This window comes from Hyperolius riggenbachi, chromosome 1, assembly GCF_040937935.1.
Source record: "Hyperolius riggenbachi isolate aHypRig1 chromosome 1, aHypRig1.pri, whole genome shotgun sequence".
NCBI lineage: Eukaryota > Metazoa > Chordata > Amphibia > Anura > Hyperoliidae > Hyperolius > Hyperolius riggenbachi.
Window position 1 is genome coordinate 269,098,854 of NC_090646.1, and position 18,689 is coordinate 269,117,542.

At 43.7% G+C, this 18,689-nt stretch overlaps 1 protein-coding gene across 12 annotated transcripts in view; it reads left to right on the top strand.

Moving 5' to 3' along the window:
- The window catches only part of SHROOM3 (shroom family member 3), a 460,954-nt gene that overhangs the window by 196,106 nt on the left and 246,159 nt on the right, over nt 1-18,689 (top strand). For 3 of the 12 annotated variants that reach the window (XM_068233536.1, XM_068233538.1, XM_068233537.1), the window contains exon 2: nt 553-638. The exons of the other annotated variants lie outside the window; for them this stretch is intronic. In XM_068233536.1, the coding sequence (XP_068089637.1) occupies nt 634-638 (5 nt within the window). In that variant the 5' untranslated portion in view covers nt 553-633. The remainder of the gene's footprint in view (nt 1-552; nt 639-18,689) is intronic. 12 annotated transcript variants of the gene reach the window in all.

Consider the following 18,689-nt stretch of genomic DNA (forward strand, 5'->3'; position numbering starts at 1 on the left):
ATATTCCCAGGTACCTTCCCAGCTTAACCACAACACTTCCTATGCCTACTTGAAAGCAGGTCATGCTTGAGACTTGAATAAGCCAGTGACCTGGGACTTGCTTTTCTAAGCTTAGGCCTTTTATGTTGTAGCAATCTAAGCATTGCAAGTATGAAATGAAAGCCAAGAAGTGTCTCTACTTTACGCATGAAATCTGTTGCATACCCCTTTTACAGTACACTTTACAGACAGAACTCAGATACCAGACATTAGTAGTTGTTATCATTGTGCTACATGACTTTTGACACACCACACCTTGAGATAAAACAGGCAGAATGTTTTCTTTAGCCACAGGCAAAGTTGTGTTTACGGTTTAATAAACCTTTGAAAAAACCAGTGAGCTATGTACAGGCAAATCACTTAATTGTTACTCTTATAACTATCTGCTTTTGCAGTGGGCAGATTTATGTATAATATTTTACCTAGAAAGTGTATGCCATGGCATTCAGATCAGTTAATGAATACTTGGTTCAAATGGAGGGTAATATTCTGGTATATTTTTTATTAATGTAGAACAGCAGTTCTTGCTGGAGAAAGTCATAGAGAGAAGATACTGTGATATGGCTACCGGTAAATAGATCCTTGCACCAAGAGATGAGGTGAGTTTTCTGCAGTATTTCTACAGCGTTCTGCTTGCGACTCTTCATGTTGGCGGGCTACCTAACGCTGGGACTACATCTGGCTATCTAACTTGGGTAGTGGTGCTATCTAATACTTGGGGCACATCTGGCTATCTGACCTGGGGATGAGGCTAGCTAATACTGGCAGCTTATCTGGCTATGTAAACTGGGAAGGGAGGCTAACTAATACTGGGGGAACATCTGTTTTTCTAAACTGAGGAGAGGATTACCTAATACTGGGGGCACATTTGGTTACCTATACTGGGGGGCTGCCTGATACTGAGTGCACACCTGGCTACCTATACTGGGGATGGGGGGGGGGATCTATTTAATACTGGCGGCACATCTGGCTGTCTAAGTTGTGGAGGGAGCTACCTATTTACTAGGGGAACATCTGGTTATCTAACCTGGGGAAGAGCTGCCTAATACTGGGGCACATCTGGTTATCTAACCTGGGGAAGAGCTGCCTTATACTAGGGCACATCTGGTTATCTAACATGGGGAAGAGCTGCCTAATACAGGGGCACATCTGGTTATCTCACCTGGGGAAGAGCTGCCTAATACTGGGGCACATCTGGTTATCAGTGGAATCACTCTGCAATCCTTCCTCCCTAAAAGCCCCAACCACATACTCCAGGGAAAGGTGTGAAGAATTCTCTGCCTTCTTCACAAACAAGGTGTCTACCATCCGTGCCAGCATTACACCAACTACATCAATTGACCACTGGACGTTGCATATGCCTACTACCGTACCACCATGGCAAGTCTTTGACACTCTGAGTGTAGAAGATTTTGGAATTCTCATTCAAAGTCTCCGCCCCACTACCTGCGACCTGGATCCTGGCCCAACTGGATCCTTAATACAGTGCCCAGAGCTGATCAGGCCAGCACTTCACAAAATCACTCAGTGCTCCTTGCAAAGTGGTCTTTTCCCAGAAGAACTAAAGAAAGCAATCATAAAACCCCTCCTGAAGAAACCATCACTAGATCCTGATTCTGTGACCAACTACAGACCGGTGGCGAACTTACCATTCTTATCAAAAGTTATCGAGAAAGCAGTCGCCAACCAGCTAGAAGCCAGGCTTACAGATAACAACATCTTTGATACTTTTCAGTCAGGATTCAGGAAAAGGCACAGCACTGAAACAGCATTAGTCCGAGTAATGAATGATCTACTTACTGCAAGGGACAAGGGTGATTGCTCAATTCTGATTCTTCTTGACTTGTCAGCAGCATTTGATACTGTGGATCATGAAATTCTTATCCAGCGACTGAAGAATTACTGTGGCCTAAGGGGTACTGTTCTTAGATGGTTTCAGACCTTCCTATCTGGCAGGACACAGCAAGTATGTCTGGGCACACACTACTCTAATCCAGTGCCACTTGCCTATGGAGTTCCACAGGGTTCTGTACTATCACCATTACTCTTTGCAGCCTATATGCTCCCACTGGGCAAAATAATCCAGAACTATGGCCTAGGATACCATTGTTATGCAGATGACACACAACTGTATCTGTCCTTCAAGCCTGGCACCCAAGACCCATCAGCATCCATAAATGCGTGTCTAGTGGATTTACAAAATTGGATGAACACCAGCTGGCTGAGGCTGAACTCTGACAAAACAGAGGTGTTGGTGGTAGGTGGTCCACACATGATGGATAAAGTTCAAAACGCTCACCACCTCAAACTAGCAATTGGGGGAGATACTGTACAGTATAAAGACTCTGTGCGAAACCTTGGGGTGATCCTGGATGGAAATCTAAAACTCAGACAGCAGGTATCAGCTGTCGTCAAGTCTTCCTTCTTCCATCTAAGAAATATAGCGAAAATCAAACACCTTATCCCAGCTGAAGACCTACCTGCCCTGGTTCATGCATTTGTATCCTCCCGCCTAGACTACTGCAACGCCCTGTTCATCGGATCTACAGATAAGGCTCTGCGCCCCTTACAGCTAGTACAGAATGCTGCAGCCAGACTCCTAGCCAATGCCCCCCGCAGCTCACACATCACCCCAGTACTGCAAACTCTTCACTGGTTGCCAGTAAAATGGAGAATCAATTTTAAGATCTGCCTGCTGACATTCAAGGCTCTACACCACATGGGACCCAAATACATAGCGGATCTATTGGAACTTTATGCCCCTTCACGCACCCTCCGCTCTGCGGATGAAGCTGGTTATTCCCACGATACACTTAACATTTGGTGCTCGGGCCTTTTCCTACGCAGCCCCTACTCTATGGAACTCACTTCCACAATCAGTACGAGAGGCTCCTTCTCTGGACAGCTTTAAAAAAAGGCTAAAAACTCACCTCTTTTCCCGAGCCTTTGAGACTGCGTAATGCAGGGTCACAGCGCTTTGAGTCCCCAGGGAGAAAAGCGCTATATAAATATTATTGTTATTGTTATTGTTATCTATCCTGGGGAGGGGGCTGCCTAATACTGTGGCACATCTGGTTATCTAACATTAGATAACCCTGGGGAAGAGTTGCCTAATACTGGGGCACATCTGGTTATCTAACCTGGGGAAGAGCTTCCTAATACTGGAGCACATCTGGTTATCTATCCTGGGGAGGGGGCTGCCTAATACTGGGGCACATCTGGTTATCTAACATTAGATAACCCTGGGGAAGAGCTGCCTAATACTGGGGCACATCTGGTTATCTAACCTGGGGAAGAGCTGCCTAATACTGGAGCACATCTGGTTATCTATCCTGGGGAGGGGGCTTCCTAATACTGGGGCACATCTGCTTATCTATCCTGGCTAGGGGGCTGCCTAATACTGGGGCACATCTGGTTATCTAACCTGGGAAAGAGCTGCCTAATACTGGAGCACATCTGGTTATCTAACCTGGGGAGGGGGCTGCCTAATACTGGGGCACATCTGCTTATCTATCCTGGGGAGGGGGCTGCCTAATACTAGGGGCTCATTTGGCTATCTAATCTGGGAAGGGGGGATAACTAATACTCTGGGCACATTTGGGGGGGGGGGGGGGCTATTTACCACATGGTGCACATTTCTATCCATACTAGGACAATCACAATTCGGAGGGGGTGCACTAATTGTACTGGAGGAATATTACAAATCTTCATATCCCTCACAGTGAAAAGCCCTTTTCACAGCTGCAGAGTGAATATTTCTCCCCTGCTAATCTCAAGCAACACCCTCAGTCTTTTGCTGTGACTTTTAATTTAACATTTTTATCTTATCTCTTCTGCTTATCCCTAAAGGGTGCCATACACGTATCGATTTTTGCCATCAATATACAGCTAATTTGATTGATTTTCTGCTAAAATAGGACAGTTGCTCAGGAGTCAGGATGGAAGATATCAATCGGTGGGCAGTGGGTTGAGAGCGGCTGCAGAGTGTTATGCTGGAGGTTGTGGGAGGTGTGGTGCAGTTACAACAACTCCTTATGACAGCCAGTTCAACATTGTGGCTTGATAGATTTTTAATAGATTTCATACTAAAATCTATAAAAAATGTGTTCCTAGTGTGCAGCACAGATCAGATTTGATCTGGCAGGGATCCAACTGATGGTCGAATCTGGTGGCCATCTATACGTTTATGCCCACCTTAAGGAACATTGCAAAGATGAAACATCTGCTAAAGCAGCGCAACTGAATGAGAGCGGTATGAGTTATGCGCCCGCTACGCGCGGTAGTGCAGCGTAACGCGTGCTGCTAACTTAGTCGCACTCCTTCTAGGGCCCATTCACATTTGAAAGTAGCAAAACAGTAGTGCTTAGCACGACCATTTTGTGCATGTGATTTTACCGCAATTAGCGCAGTAAAATTACTGTACACTCCCGCGAATCCGACGATCGAGATCAGCGCTTGTTTAAGTACTGTACTGCAGTTGCTCGAGAATTGCGGCAAAATGCTGCATGCATCACGTTTCGCAGTTGCGGCAGTGAGATCACTGCCATATAGTTATAAATGCGCTATCGCTTTAAAAAGCTCTAGCGGGAATCACCCACTAATCGCCCTAGTGAGAATGGGCCCTAAGTAACGGCTGCTCCACTGAAACAGCCCTGAGCCCTGCCGGTCCAATGGCTTTAATGGACGTGATCTCTGCCCTTTGATTGGCCCAATAGATGGCTGTCAAGTGACTCATGCTCCTGTCATTAGGCTGCTTTAGCAGTGCAGCTTAATGAATCAACCCTGATGTCTCAGAATCATAAATGCATTTTATTCATGTGTTTTAACTACATGCAACACCCATACATACAGTGTGAGTGTTTTATTATTGCATTAACACTACAATATTTATTATATATATTTGATACGAAGGATGGATCACACAGCCTGATGTTTCAGTGCCAAACTGTATTTTCGTCAGAGACTCAAAGTGTGACATATAATCATATGTGAGTGGATAATGTGCTGTATACAGGGTTGCATGCTATAGACTGGCCCGGCTGCCTGCCAGGAGTTTGAGTATACAGGACAACTTTGGCCTGCTGATCCCCTCTTCTCTATCCCTGCTGCGTGTCCTCTCCTACTTAATTGAAGCCTGTGTTACCTGCATTTGCTGCTCTATGGGTAACGCTCTAGAGTAAAGCCTGGTACACACCTTCAATTATGATTGGCCAACCGCTAACCAATTTTCCTACCTCTATGTAGTATGAGAGTTTGCCTATACAATCTGCTCATAGTATTCAATATCTGTTGATACTCATACTACAAGGGGGTAGTAAAATTGGTCAGTGATTGGCCAATAATAATGGAAAGTGTGTACAAGGCTGAAGAGGTGCATGGGGACAGGCTGTATACTCACTCTCGTGGCAGGAAGCTGGGCCAGTCTTTCGTGTGCCACCCCATGAAAGACAGCTTGTTATACAAAACTACAACAAAATCGCAGGTGTCTAATGCCTTTGTCTACTATTATCCCATCATACCCTTTCTGCTAACCTGCTCAGGAAGCAAAGCATCCTGCTGAATGACATTTCTGGACTTCTAGTCCCTCGGTACGCAGCTCTAGTAAAGTGATCTCACACACGTGTTCTGTAGTTACACAAAGATGCATACACATCATTTATAGTATGTGAGACTATCAGGTTCTCCAGAAATACCATACCTGAGATAATTAGCATTCTTCTCAAGTGGTGATACACATCACTATGGTTTTATACTAATCGTAAATGCCACAACCTTATAGCTATATTTTACAGTACATGGCATCAATTTTCCCCCTTTTCCTTTCAAATAACATTTTCATATGCTTGGCATGACATATTAAAGAACTACTATCACAGAAAATTATAAAATTATAAATACATACATAGGAACATAGGCATATGACATAGGAAAAAATATAATTTTTGGACCAGTCCATCTCCTCATGCGGGATTCTCAGGGTTTTATTTGTTTTCGACAGCATTTCCTGAACAGCAGTTTAACTGCCAAAATAGTAATATATCAGCCGGCCTCCCTACTCACTTGTACACTATTTTGTCAGTTAGACTTTGCAACTGCTGTTCAGGAAATGCTGTTGAAAAGAAAGAAAACCCTGAGAATCCCCCATGAGGAGATGGACTGGCCTAAAACCTGTCAGTTCTGTCAGCTTTTAACTGCCTACTTTTTTCATGTTAGCCTTTCTAACTGAAAACAGAGCTTGCAGTAGGTGTGATTGGCTGCTATTTGCATTAGATTGCGTTCGTTTAGGAAGGTACATTTTCTCATGATCAGAAGTATGCATTCTGACGTATGCTTAACAGCACTAAATGCTGTAGGTTTCCTTGCAAATGTTTATCTAGGTGAATGTTATAACTTTCTCCTGATCAAGCGATAAGAGCATAGACAGCTCATGAATGTTGCTGCTGAGCTGTTAATGATTTTTATGGTAATACAGGTGTCACTTTGAAGGGCATTCCAGCATTTCACTAGTCCTGCAGCCAAACTGGATATTCTTTTCAGTGTACAACAGTAAAAGTTGTGTCAGCTGAATAAAATTGAAATAAAATGTAAATCTGATGCCAAAATGCCAATTTAAAACATTTCTATCTTAAGTGTGTTTATATATAGCTTCAGAAGAGAAGTACATTTATGAAAAATCCCCTTGGCCAATAATTTATCTTATTTACTTCCGCAGTCCAATATGCAGAGTAATTAGAGGAAAGAGATTTTTTTTTAATGCTTACCACTATTGAAAGCTCGTATAGAGGTGATCGTTACCACTACAGCACCAGTAATGAGCCAGTGCAATGATCTGAAGAGGGTCTCATGTCCCTACCTCTCTGCATCTCCTTTGTTACACTACTGATCTGATGCAAATCTGTTTTTCCTGCACAAAAGTAGAGAGCTGTGGTCTAAGTTCCAGTGCCAATATCATCCCTTTTTTATGTGAAAAAATTAAAGTCATCCAGCAGAAAATGTTATAGGGACATGTTTGTTATTCTAAGGGCAATGGTAAATCATGTTTCCAAGTGTTCTGCTTGTGGCGTTGGCTATAATTAGTTTTTATGGAGCTTTAGCAGCATAGCATCAGCAGTATTATAGGAACCTAAAGTGAGAGGAATATAGCAACTGACATACTATCACCCTTAATTAAATAAAACGGTGCTTACCTGGCTGCCAACCTGCCATGCTGATATTTGGCTTCAGTAATTATTCAGTTACACATGTACTACAAGCATACAGTGCAGTTGGAGTGGGTCCAGAGCACCTGATCTGCATACTTGCTCTGGGGAAATGAACTGAAGGCAACAGACAGGCAAGTAACACTGCATAAAAGGAAGTTAACAGAATTTAATGTATTTATCACTGGATAACATAGTGGTTATGGTACTTCCTTTGATGTAGGGTTTAAACCTTTGACCAGGTATCGAATCCCGGCTCAAGCCAGTGTGTAAAACAGTAAGGAGTCGCTGGGCAAGGCTCCTGGTTGTCAGTGGAGAACACCCCAATTGGCCAGCAACTGTTTAGCTCCTTTTGTGTCTGCCAGGAAAAAAGCACAGTATAAATGTTATACGTCTTGTCTTGAATGTTTCAGTATCACAGCAGCATCAGGATCATTTACTGAGTAGGATGGAAGCACCACAGCTTTCATAGTGGTTTATTGTTATGGAATCAGGAAAATACAGTATTTCATGTAGAAGGAATCTTTTGAGCATAAACACCTAATAATGGATTCATGAAATGATGATTGTTTGCTTACGGAATAAATACCATATTTTAGAACTTTAGGACCTGCTTGTTGTGTAACATGATGTAATGATGATAGAGGAGAATGGACTTGATTTTTGGAATATTATAATGAAACCTGTTACCAGTGCACTGCCGTGTGACAAGGGAATGCAAAGAAAACAAGGTTAGCATCAATAGCATTAGCCTGGCAATGGCTCATAGTGGTCACACGTGGAATGATTTGAATCAACCATCAGTGGCATTATTTAATCTAGTCATCTTGGTATTGTAAGTTGCTAAAAATATAATTCAAATGATTCAGAATGATTATATTACATTTGTCATGGTGATTTATTACATTTGTTATTATAAGATATATTTGATAAATCATTCAGATTAATCACTCTTTGAGGCCTTGTCTTATTTGGCCTCCATTAGTCTTTTGTTAGATATTTGACTTGCTAGATCATTGTGACTAGAAATTTGCTATTGTTGAAGTACATTTTCTTACTGGAGTTGCTGGAACGATATCTGCCATGTAGTACTACCAGTACTAGCCAGAGAACTCTCAATGTGAGACATGGTGGCCTGTTAACATATCTTGCAGGTTATCTTCTGTATCTCAAACCATTATGACTTATTTTACAATTCCCTTTTTTTTTTATCTTTATCAGTATTATTATTATTTTTTTATAAAAGAGGTTAAGTATCCAATGATATATCTATCATTAGGTACCATCATCTGTCCATCTACCTGTACAAGCGTGTACAAGCTCAATAGCCCCACTCCTCAGGGGCATCCAGATCAACACAATATACAGGGCAAATCTCACAAACATCAAGGGAGCCCTCTGTAGTCTTCTCTCTCACATATCTACATGTGAGTAATGGAGCAAAGAAGGTTTGTAAGAGGAACATTTATACAGGAGCCCTCTTAAAACATGTTGCTTATCTTCTGGCTCCTGCTAGGATCTGCCAGCTGAGAATTCCTCTGCTATACAAAACCCTGTCCAGTCCGTTCTGCCTGTCATGATTGCGTGTTGAAAGATTTCCATCTAGCACAAAGCACAGACAGTACATTGTGGGCGGAAACACTGATTGAAGGAGTTTCAGTCCACGGCAACTGGGAAGCAGAGGTAAGTAATGCTTAGATACCGTTGAGTATTTTTTCACATGGGATTTTAAAATGTGAAAACTGGCAGAGAATGTTTTGGGAAAATCTGGAGGCATTTCCTCTTTATTTCTAAGAATACAATAATGACCTTTTATGGTGGAAAGCACCTGGAAGACAGCATGAAATAAGAAGGCCTGCTCATGGAAATGTCTTGGAGACTGGGTAGAGGGAGGCATGTGAAGAATGTTACTGGTATGCTTGAGTGGAGAGCTTCAGAGCCAAGCAGGGGCTGCAGGCCTTGCTGACATCTCTTGTGAACTATACAATCTCATGGCAACAGCCTCTCCAGACACAGTTTTTATTAATTAATAAAAAGTTGATGAATAAACTATTTTGTCACAGGCCCCGAAGACCACGAAGCTCAAATTCCTTTTATATATTTCCTTTTTGTAGCCTAAAATCTGGCTGCTGGAAAGTTGCTGCTTTAGTAATAAAGCCATGGTTGTATTTAAAGCAGACTTATGCCCATACACAAAGCATGATGTCACACAAATCAGCCTCCAGAGAGCACATTATTAATCTAATACGGAAATACTTTTTTTTTTCTCTCCTGGAATCCTATGGATGCCAGTGCAGGTCACATGCCTATTTCCTAGGCTACAGCTCCGGCAAGGGACAAATATCTTGTCAGCTGTGACGCAGACAGCAATAACATGCTTTTTTGTGAATATGAAATTGTCAGGGTGTCTGTCAGGTTTACATTGTTGGCTTTTATCCCAATAGAGATATCTCTGAGCTTCCTTACCTGATACCCAGGTATTATTGATTTAACATTCATCATGCAAGTGAGAAATCCCTAATCCAGCAGTCAGGACTTGGAAAAGAGAAAAGAGCAAAGGGACACCAGGAGCCCGATCTCATGTAATAAAGTAATCACAATGGGACGTTATAAGGTATATCGAGGATATATTCACAAGTGTGGGGTGCTGAAAGAAGCATTTGGGGAAGTACTGGCTCCACTCAGTCTTGTGTCAGATGAAAGTCGCAGCTCCAAGCAAAAAAAACCAAACGATTGACTTCAGTAATCATAAGTTTAACCGCTGATCAGGGTGAAAGGGATACGACATAGAGTGACTGGAAGAAAAAAACAAAAAACAACCTTTACCAACCTTCTCAGGTGTGATTGCATACTATTATGGTGCACCAACCGGAGCGCTTTTGAGCTCGCAGATATGAGGAGAGAACCCTGAAAAGGGCCTATAACGGTACTTTGAATAGTGATAGGTATCAGCTGCTGAATAGGGACCAGCCACTGCCTGTGTCACATGATCGGGTCCATTTCTGCAGCAGATTATGTGTGCTGTCCAGGGAAATCATGCATATCCTGGATAAATATTGGTACATTCTTTGTAAAGACTCAATACTGAGTGATTTCATTTCACCAAAGACCTAATATTCCCTTTAAAAGGACCCTCTTTGAGGGCAATCAGTTAGGTGGGGTGGGCGTGGATGGCTTGCCATGATTGCCTGGACTTTTGTATGAGTGTGGATGCGCAGTACTACTTTGTGAGGTTCACCCCTTGAGAAAGCCAGAAAGACACTGGCGAAACATGTCGGGGTGACACGTGTCCTCATCGTGTCTGACTGTAGTGGTGTTTAGCCTCTCTACCTGCCTGGATGCTCTCCTATGCCACTCATACCACATCCTTTGCATTGGTTGTGATCCACCCTCCTTGCTTGCATGTTTGCCACATGTTGCTCGCTATGAACTAACTGGCTTTGTTCACTTGGCTGCTAGTCTCCCTACTACCACTGGTAGATGTCATTATCTACTATTAAGGGACCTTCCTACTAGTGCTATTAGCCTGCCCTGTGGAGGTAATTTTGTGATCCTGCATAGAGTGAAGCGTGGTGAGACCCATTCAGGGGCGTAGCAATAGGGGGTGCAGCAGTAGCAACCGCATCGGGCCCTTGGGTCAGAGGGGCCCCGAAGGGCCCTCCCTCAACTACAGTATTAGCTCTATATTGATCCTGTGCTCATAATAATCACTTCTATAGATACATTGAATAGTGGTAATTATAAACAAACTGCAGGTTGTGGTGTGCCGTATCAATTGTTATGTATAGAGTGTTTGGAGGGCCCCAATGTAAAACTTGCATCGTGGCCCACAGCTCCTAAGGCCCCGTTCACACTTGCGTTTTGGCATGCAAACGGACCGGATCCGGATCGGATCAGGACCTGATCCGGATCCGGTCCATTTGCATCAGGCATGCATCAGGCTGCCATCCGGATCCGTGTGGTAAAAACAGCGAAATAAAATAAAAAATTGTTGGGGTCAGCAGAAGGTGCACCTGGTGCACCTGTAGAATCAGGTCCTCCGCTGTTTAGGCCTCACCTCCACCTCCGACATCTGCCAAACAGCTCCAGCACGTAAGGTCACTGCTGCTCCACTGCTGCCCATGTGTCCCCATCCGAAATGGCCGCTAGAATATGCATTGGAAGTGGGGTAGAACGTCAGGTGTTTGTATCCTGTGTGTTCTGTGCTTTCCGTTCCCCATAGGTTTCTATTTCCGGATGGTGCAGTCAGGCTCCAGTCTGGGTGCGTGGGCTGGATGATCCGGACCCGAAAAATAGCGCATGTTGGAAAAGTGTCCGGAGTCCGGATCTGATCCGGCTCCGTTCTGTATGGAACGTACGCGTGTGAACGTCCGCATAGACTTTGCATTGCTATGCGGAACGTACGTCCCTTTTGTACAGTATACGGTCCGGATCCGATAAGGCGGATCCGGACAGGGAACGCTAATGTGAACCGGGCCTTAGCTACGCCACTGGACCCATTTGAACTTTATCTGTGCATACTGGTCTCTCCATCGGTGAGTACATATAGGTTGTATTTGCTATGGCGCACTTCAGTTTTTGTTCAAGCTTGCTGCTTAAGCCTTGCATGTCGCTTTACATCTCAGCACATCTGTGTTTAACAACTATTATAGTGGAAAGCTGCATAACCTATTGTAATCAATATTGGTTGATTCTAGAACTGTACTCATGTCTGTAGTAGCCATGATCCTTGGATAAAGGACTTTTGTGACCAGCAATCCGACAGATGTTACTTTTTTTTGTGCCAGTTGGAGTATGTTAGTGGTGCAGGGTATGTGTGATATGTGGGGAAGGGAGCTGGCCACTCCATATCTACACCTTCTTTTAGATTTATATGTTAAGAGTATATTTATTATTTATTTATTGTATTTATAAAGCGCCAACATATTACGCAGTGCTGGACATTAGTTTAGGTTACAGACATTTAGGGGTGACGTACAGCAATATGACAATACAGGAATACAAGAAAGACCAGATGATGCAGCACAGTATGAGTACAAGGCATTGCTTAGTCAGTCACTGGATGGGAGCATGGAGATTAGGCAAGTTAGGTTCACTCAGATGCATAGCATGGGTGCACAGTAATGGAGGTGCATGATCAGGTAGGACAAAAAAGGAGGAGGACCCTGCCCAAAGGCTTACAATCTAGAGGGAGAGGTAAGGACACAAAAAGGTAGGGGACCAGGGTTCAGCTGTGGGTTTAGAGCAATTGTGAGGGGTGGTAGGCCAGAGTGAAAAGGTGAGTTTTGAGGGCATTCTTGAAGATGTTGAAGGAGGGGGCTGCCCTAATGGGTGGAGGTAGGGAGTTCCATAGTGTTGGAGCAGTTCTTGAGAAGTCCTGGAGGCGTGCATGGGACTGTGTGATGCAGGGGGCTGTCAGGCGAAGTTCATTGGAGGAGCGGTGTGAGCGGCTAAATGTGTACCTCTGAGTAAGATCGGAAATGTAGGTTGGACAGGTTTTGTGGACAGATTTGTAGGTCAGACACAATATCCTGAATCTGATTCTGGACTGGATAGGAGGCCAGTGGAGGGATTCAAGGAGGGGAGCCGCCGTGATGAAGCGATGGGAGGCGTGAATAATTCTGGCTGCCGCATTCATGATGGACTGCAGTGGGGCTATTCGGGTCACAGGGAGATCAGACAGAAGGGCATTGCAAATGTCAAGGCGGGAAATTATGAGGGCATGGATGAGGAGTTTGGTGGTGGCAGAGGTCAGGAAAGGGCTCTTACAGATGTTACAAAGGTGGAAGTTGCAGGACTTTGTGAGTATATATTTAATAAAGGAAGATAGTTTTTATTGAAATTATGAGATTGCACGTATACCCCACTATCAGTTTACCTTCCTCATTTTTTTAGCGTTATGCTTTACCAGTGATCTCTTCTTATCTATCTTGGTCATTTCCTCCCATTCCTGATTCCAGGATTTCTCACAAGCCTCTCCTCTCCTCTGATAAACTCTCCCTTAATCAGTCTCCACGCTTGGTTATGTTCATTCATACCCTAAAAACATTTTTTTAAGCTAGCTATAGTTTTGTACTAGGGCCATTTTTGCTGGCTACTATATTGTTACTGTTTCCTTCTACTTCCTTCTCTTACCATTCTAGGATGGTAAGGGGCTATGGGCAGGGTCATTTCTCCTATTTTATCTTGTTACTACTGTATTTGCTTTCTGACCTGTTTATGTGTACTTGGCTTATGCCAAGTAAACATAAACAGGTCAGAAAGCAAATACAGTAGTAACAAGATACAGCTGTGCTTTGATCCATAAGTCATTTGTTTGTCTGTATATGTTATCTGCATAATATTTATCTATACAGTACCATGGAATATGTTGGCAAAATGGAAGCCAATAATAACAAACAATAATAATAATAATTAGTATCAAGAAGGAGCAAGTGGTGATGGGGCACATTAGCTTTATTTAAACTTAGCACTATATATGTTGTTAGACGGTGTGCAGTTTAGCTGGCTCTGGCTCTTACAGCAGCTGTATGCTGACTGCTGTGTTTCCTGTTATTTAGCAGTGTTTCCCAACCAGTGTGCCGCGGCACACTAGTGTGCCGCGGCATGTTGCCCGGTGTGCCGTACAGGTCTGGCCTCTCGCCAGACCTGTACCTACTTTAGGGTGCAGGAGGGGGGAAGTAGCGCTAGAAGGAGGGGCAGTGGAGGCGGCGGTGGGGAGGGGGGAAATATCCCCCCCTCCCTCACCTGGGACCCCTCCTTCTGCCTCTCTCCCCCTCCGTTTAGCGGTGGCAAGTGCGGCTCGGCGGCGGGGAGGCATACGGAGAATTACTCACCACTTCCGCGTTCCAAGCGCCGGCAGCGTCATGTCGTCACACATCTCCGCCTTCAATGCCGCCTACTGTTCTTCCTGATTAGCGGAAGCACAGTGGGCGGTATTGAAGGCGGAGATGTGTGACGACATGACGTTGCCGGCGCTTGGAACGCAGAAGTGGTGAGTAATTCTCCGTATGCCTCCCCGCCGCCGAGCCGCACTTGCCACCGCTAAACGGAGGGGGAGAGAGGCAGAAGGAGGGGTCCCAGGTGAGGGAGGGGGGGGGGATATTTCCCCCCTCCCCACCGCTGCCTCCACTGCCCCTCCTTCTAGCGCTGCTTCCCCCCCTCCTGGGCATCTATACTGGGGGGAACTGTACTAGCTATACTGGGGGCAACTAAACTAGCTATACTGGGGGCAACGAAACTAGCTATACTGGGGGCAACGAAACTACCTACACTGGGGGCAACTAAACTAGCTATACTGGGGGCAACTATACTAGCTATACTGGGCACTATACTGGGGCACTACCTACCTATACTGGGCACTATGCTAGCTATACTGGGCACTATGCTAGCTATACTGGGCACTATACTAGCTATCTGGGTACTATACTAGCTATACTGGGCACTTTACTGGCTATACTGGGGCACTACCTATCCATACTGGGACTATACTAGCTATACTGGGGCACTATACTAGCTATACTGGGGCACTATACTGGGGTAACTATACTAACCATACTGGGGCAACTAAACTCCCTATACTGGGGCAGCTATGCTAGCTATGCAGCCCCCCCCCATAGCACGGCACTGTCCACTAGGTCGCGCAAACACCCGCGCCGCCACCCCCCCCCCCCCCCCCCGCCGCCACCGTTCCCCGGAGAAAAATATGGTCAGAAAGTGTTCCCCGGCCCGGAAAAGGTTGGGAACCACTGATTTAGAGAACACCCAAGCAGCTCAGGATGACCCCAAACTACTAAGGTTTCTTTTTACCAACCTTCTCCACTGTGATTGCATAATATTATTAATTTACATTTCTGAGCAAAGTCCAAGTCTCAACGAGGCATTTCCCTTATTCCTCTCCCCTTATTATCAGCAAAACGCTTTAGTGTTTTTTATCATTTGTGCCACAGAGAATGGGTGCAAAAACTGTTATGGTGTTGTCATGTTTTTTTCAGTATATCCTTCTCATGGTGTTTGCCTCCCTAAGTCAGCTAAATGAATGTAAAAATAGTCTTCAGTGCCAACACTTATATGAATTGCTGCAATAAAGGCAGCACAACAACAACACCATTGTATCTGTAAGGAAGCAGAGTTCTACAATCTGATCACACCATTGCCCCTAAAATCAAGCAAATGCCCCTCATTCCTATTGCAGCTCATAGGCCCTTCATCATCAGGTGTGTGCTTTAGTTACATTGAGGTATTTTAAAACAAAGGTCATTATAAAGCTGAATGAGCGGGTTCATCTAAGGTTCACCACTCCGCTGCATCTGTCTAAATGGACCCCCTTGTCATGCACAGGTTTGGCACTTTATGCTTTCACGGAAGAGCTGCTCAGTGATACAATCTTCGGTGGGCACTTGGGAGACACAATGAACTAAACTCCCTATTTCTGGCATAAACGTGTCTGAAATTGAAAACACAACATACAGGCCCATATGCAATTAACTCTTTCTACTGAGTTTTCTCCTTGGTGATGTTTTAACAGCTTGTCAATAAAATGTATTTTAAAGTGAACCTGAGGCAAATGATATGGAGCAATTTTTACTTTCCTGGGGCTTCCTCCAGCCCCACGAGGACTGCCGTCCTCCTCGGCTGCTCAGTTAATCCAGGATCCCCTCCGATATCTTCAACAGTGGTGGTCTTCTGTGCCTGCACGGAATGGCCGCATGCAGCCACCACTCTCCCGTGGCTAGTGTAATTCTGTGCCTGTGCAGTAGTACTGCGTAGGCGCAGAATGCTCGAGGCCGTGGGAGCACAACAGGGGCACATGTATAGCAGGTGCAGAAGACCACGACTGACCTTGAAAGATACCAGAGGGGATCCTGGGTTAACGGAGCGGTCGGGGGGAACGGTGATCAAGTCCATGGCCCTCATGGGGCTGGAAAAAGCCTCAGGTAAGTATACATTGCCCCATATCTTTTGTTTCAGGTACCCTTCAAACAACCAACAAAGAAAACACTCAAAACCATTTTGATAGTACTTTTCCCCCATTTTTTGCTACTTCCTCATTTGCACGGTGCTGAAAATTCTTTTGAAGAGAAGATGAAAACTTATCTCCTAGGAGAAAACTCAGGAGAAAAAGTGAATTTTAATATGGACCTTATCTATTTTTAAATGATACTAGAGCTTTGAGAAATGTGGAAGTTGCTATACTTGTTTCATTTTAACACGTACCGGTGTTTCAGTACTGCCTGGAACAAGCATGCAGCTTGTACAGTCAGGACACTTGATTCCTCCCCCTTTTGTGTCTTGAAAATTATTATACATTTTATTTATCATGTTACTTTTATCACTGTCATTACCAATTATGTATTTTGTATTCTGTATCATTTTTGTATTTTGTCACTAATTATGTACAGGGCCGGATTTACCATAAGACACTGTAGGCTCGTGCCTACAGTCGCCTGGTAATGGAAAGGCGGCTCCCTCCCCTAAAGTCTCCCTTTTTCCTTCCCTATGAGTCCTGAGCACAGCGTAAATGAAAGGTTGCTCACCTAAGTCACCTTGCTCTTGGCATTCCACCGATGAGATCTCCCTTCAGTCGAGGGCACAACTAGCTACTTAATACTGAGGGTATCTCTGGCTACTGAATGCTAAGGGACAACTGAAGCTATGACGGGCAAGGGAAGTAGGGAGAAGTGACAGCTGGGACAAGTTCATAGATGGCGAGGTCTAGGTTGCCAGTACATCTGTGCCTATAGGCTCCAGTCATGTAAATCCAGGCTTGATTATGTATCTTGTATATTGGTGTACACCATTGTCTGTATTATGTACCTCATGTTCTTTTCTTACTTTGTACATACAATATGTTGGCGCTTTATAAATCAATAATAATAATAATAATAATAATTCCTGGTCTGGATCAGTTAGAAGCAGGGATTGTGCCCGCAACATGCGTCAAGGTATTGGGGAATGGCCAGGGTCCTTGATCCTTTTCATCTGCATGTAAGAGCTTAATATATATACTTCTACCTCTGAGCACCTTCCTGCTGTATGTTATTATGAATTGATAGTGGTGAATATTGTGATTGGGCTGTTGCAATGATTTGCATATGTTGTGTGCACATGCCCTTTTTGTGATTGCCCTGCATCATTTTGCTCAATGCAGATTTGTTACTTACCTTGTTTGAAAGTTCACTGCAAACTTTGCTCTCCAGCTGTTAAGGAACTACAAGTCCTACAATGCATTTGCCTTTATGAATCTTGACTGTGGCTGTCAAACTCCAGCAATGTATTGTTGGACTTGTAGTTCAATAACAGCTGGAGAGCCAAGTTTGCGGATCACGGGGATAGGTGATGAGTTTTTTGCAGTAATCTCTGTCTGTGTCAGTTGCATTCACACTTTGCGATGATGAACTTCATTTTGCTTGAACATTTTCCTGCACTTTGTTGGGACAAACTCATAGCTGTCTCTCTGGGTATTATTCATATTCTCAACACCTGGGTTTCACTTTAAATATTATACTATTTTGCATTAGTGTCTAATTCCTTGTATAATTAATAATTTTGTGACCATTTCTGAATCATGTTGACATCATTTAATTATTTTGTTATTAAATTTAGGCCCCTCCCCTTCACCCTGTTGGGTGCTTTTAATTGCTTTTAATATGTTATGTTTTTGAATTTACAATAAAGAATTATTATTCTTTATTATTAATAAAGTGCCAACATCTTCCGCAGCAGTGCAGCACTGAACAGTGTATATTGTCTTGTCGCTTAACTGTCCCTCAGAAAGGGCTCACACTCTAATCCCTCCCATAGTCATATGTTATGTATGTATCATGTAGTGTATCTATCATAATCTAATGCCAATTCAGGGAGAAGGTTATCTGTATGTTTTGGGCATGTGAAAGGAAACCTACGCAGACACTGGTAGAACATACAAACCCCATGCAGATAGTGCCTTGGCTAGGATTTAAACTGGGGACCCAATGCTGCAAGGCGAGATACAATTATGTTATTCATTTATTCTCTGGGTTGATGCTAATTTGGGATTTATTTTTTTTTTAGATTGTAATGATCTACTGAGGTAAGTATCTAATGTTTTCCGTAAATTTCAATTCAGGTACACTTTAAGAGGTGTGGCCACTTGCGTGATGGCTTTTCTCTCCTGGCCCCCAACCTGCATTGTTCAATAAGAGGCTAATACAAAAAATGATTTAAGTATCATAAAATCTTTTTCTGAAATCTGAATGTTTTGTAAAAATTTTTATTAACAAAACATGTTTTGACAGCACCATTGTCAGCTGCCAGTTGCAGCATAAAGCTCTGTAACCATAACTGGGAATCACTTATCAAAAGAAATAAAAGTGACATCCTGCGTACCTTTGTGGACCTGTTTTGATAGAAAATGCATGATCACAATTATTTCTCATTGGTGTGTCATCACTGCTTAATGCAGCAGAAAAT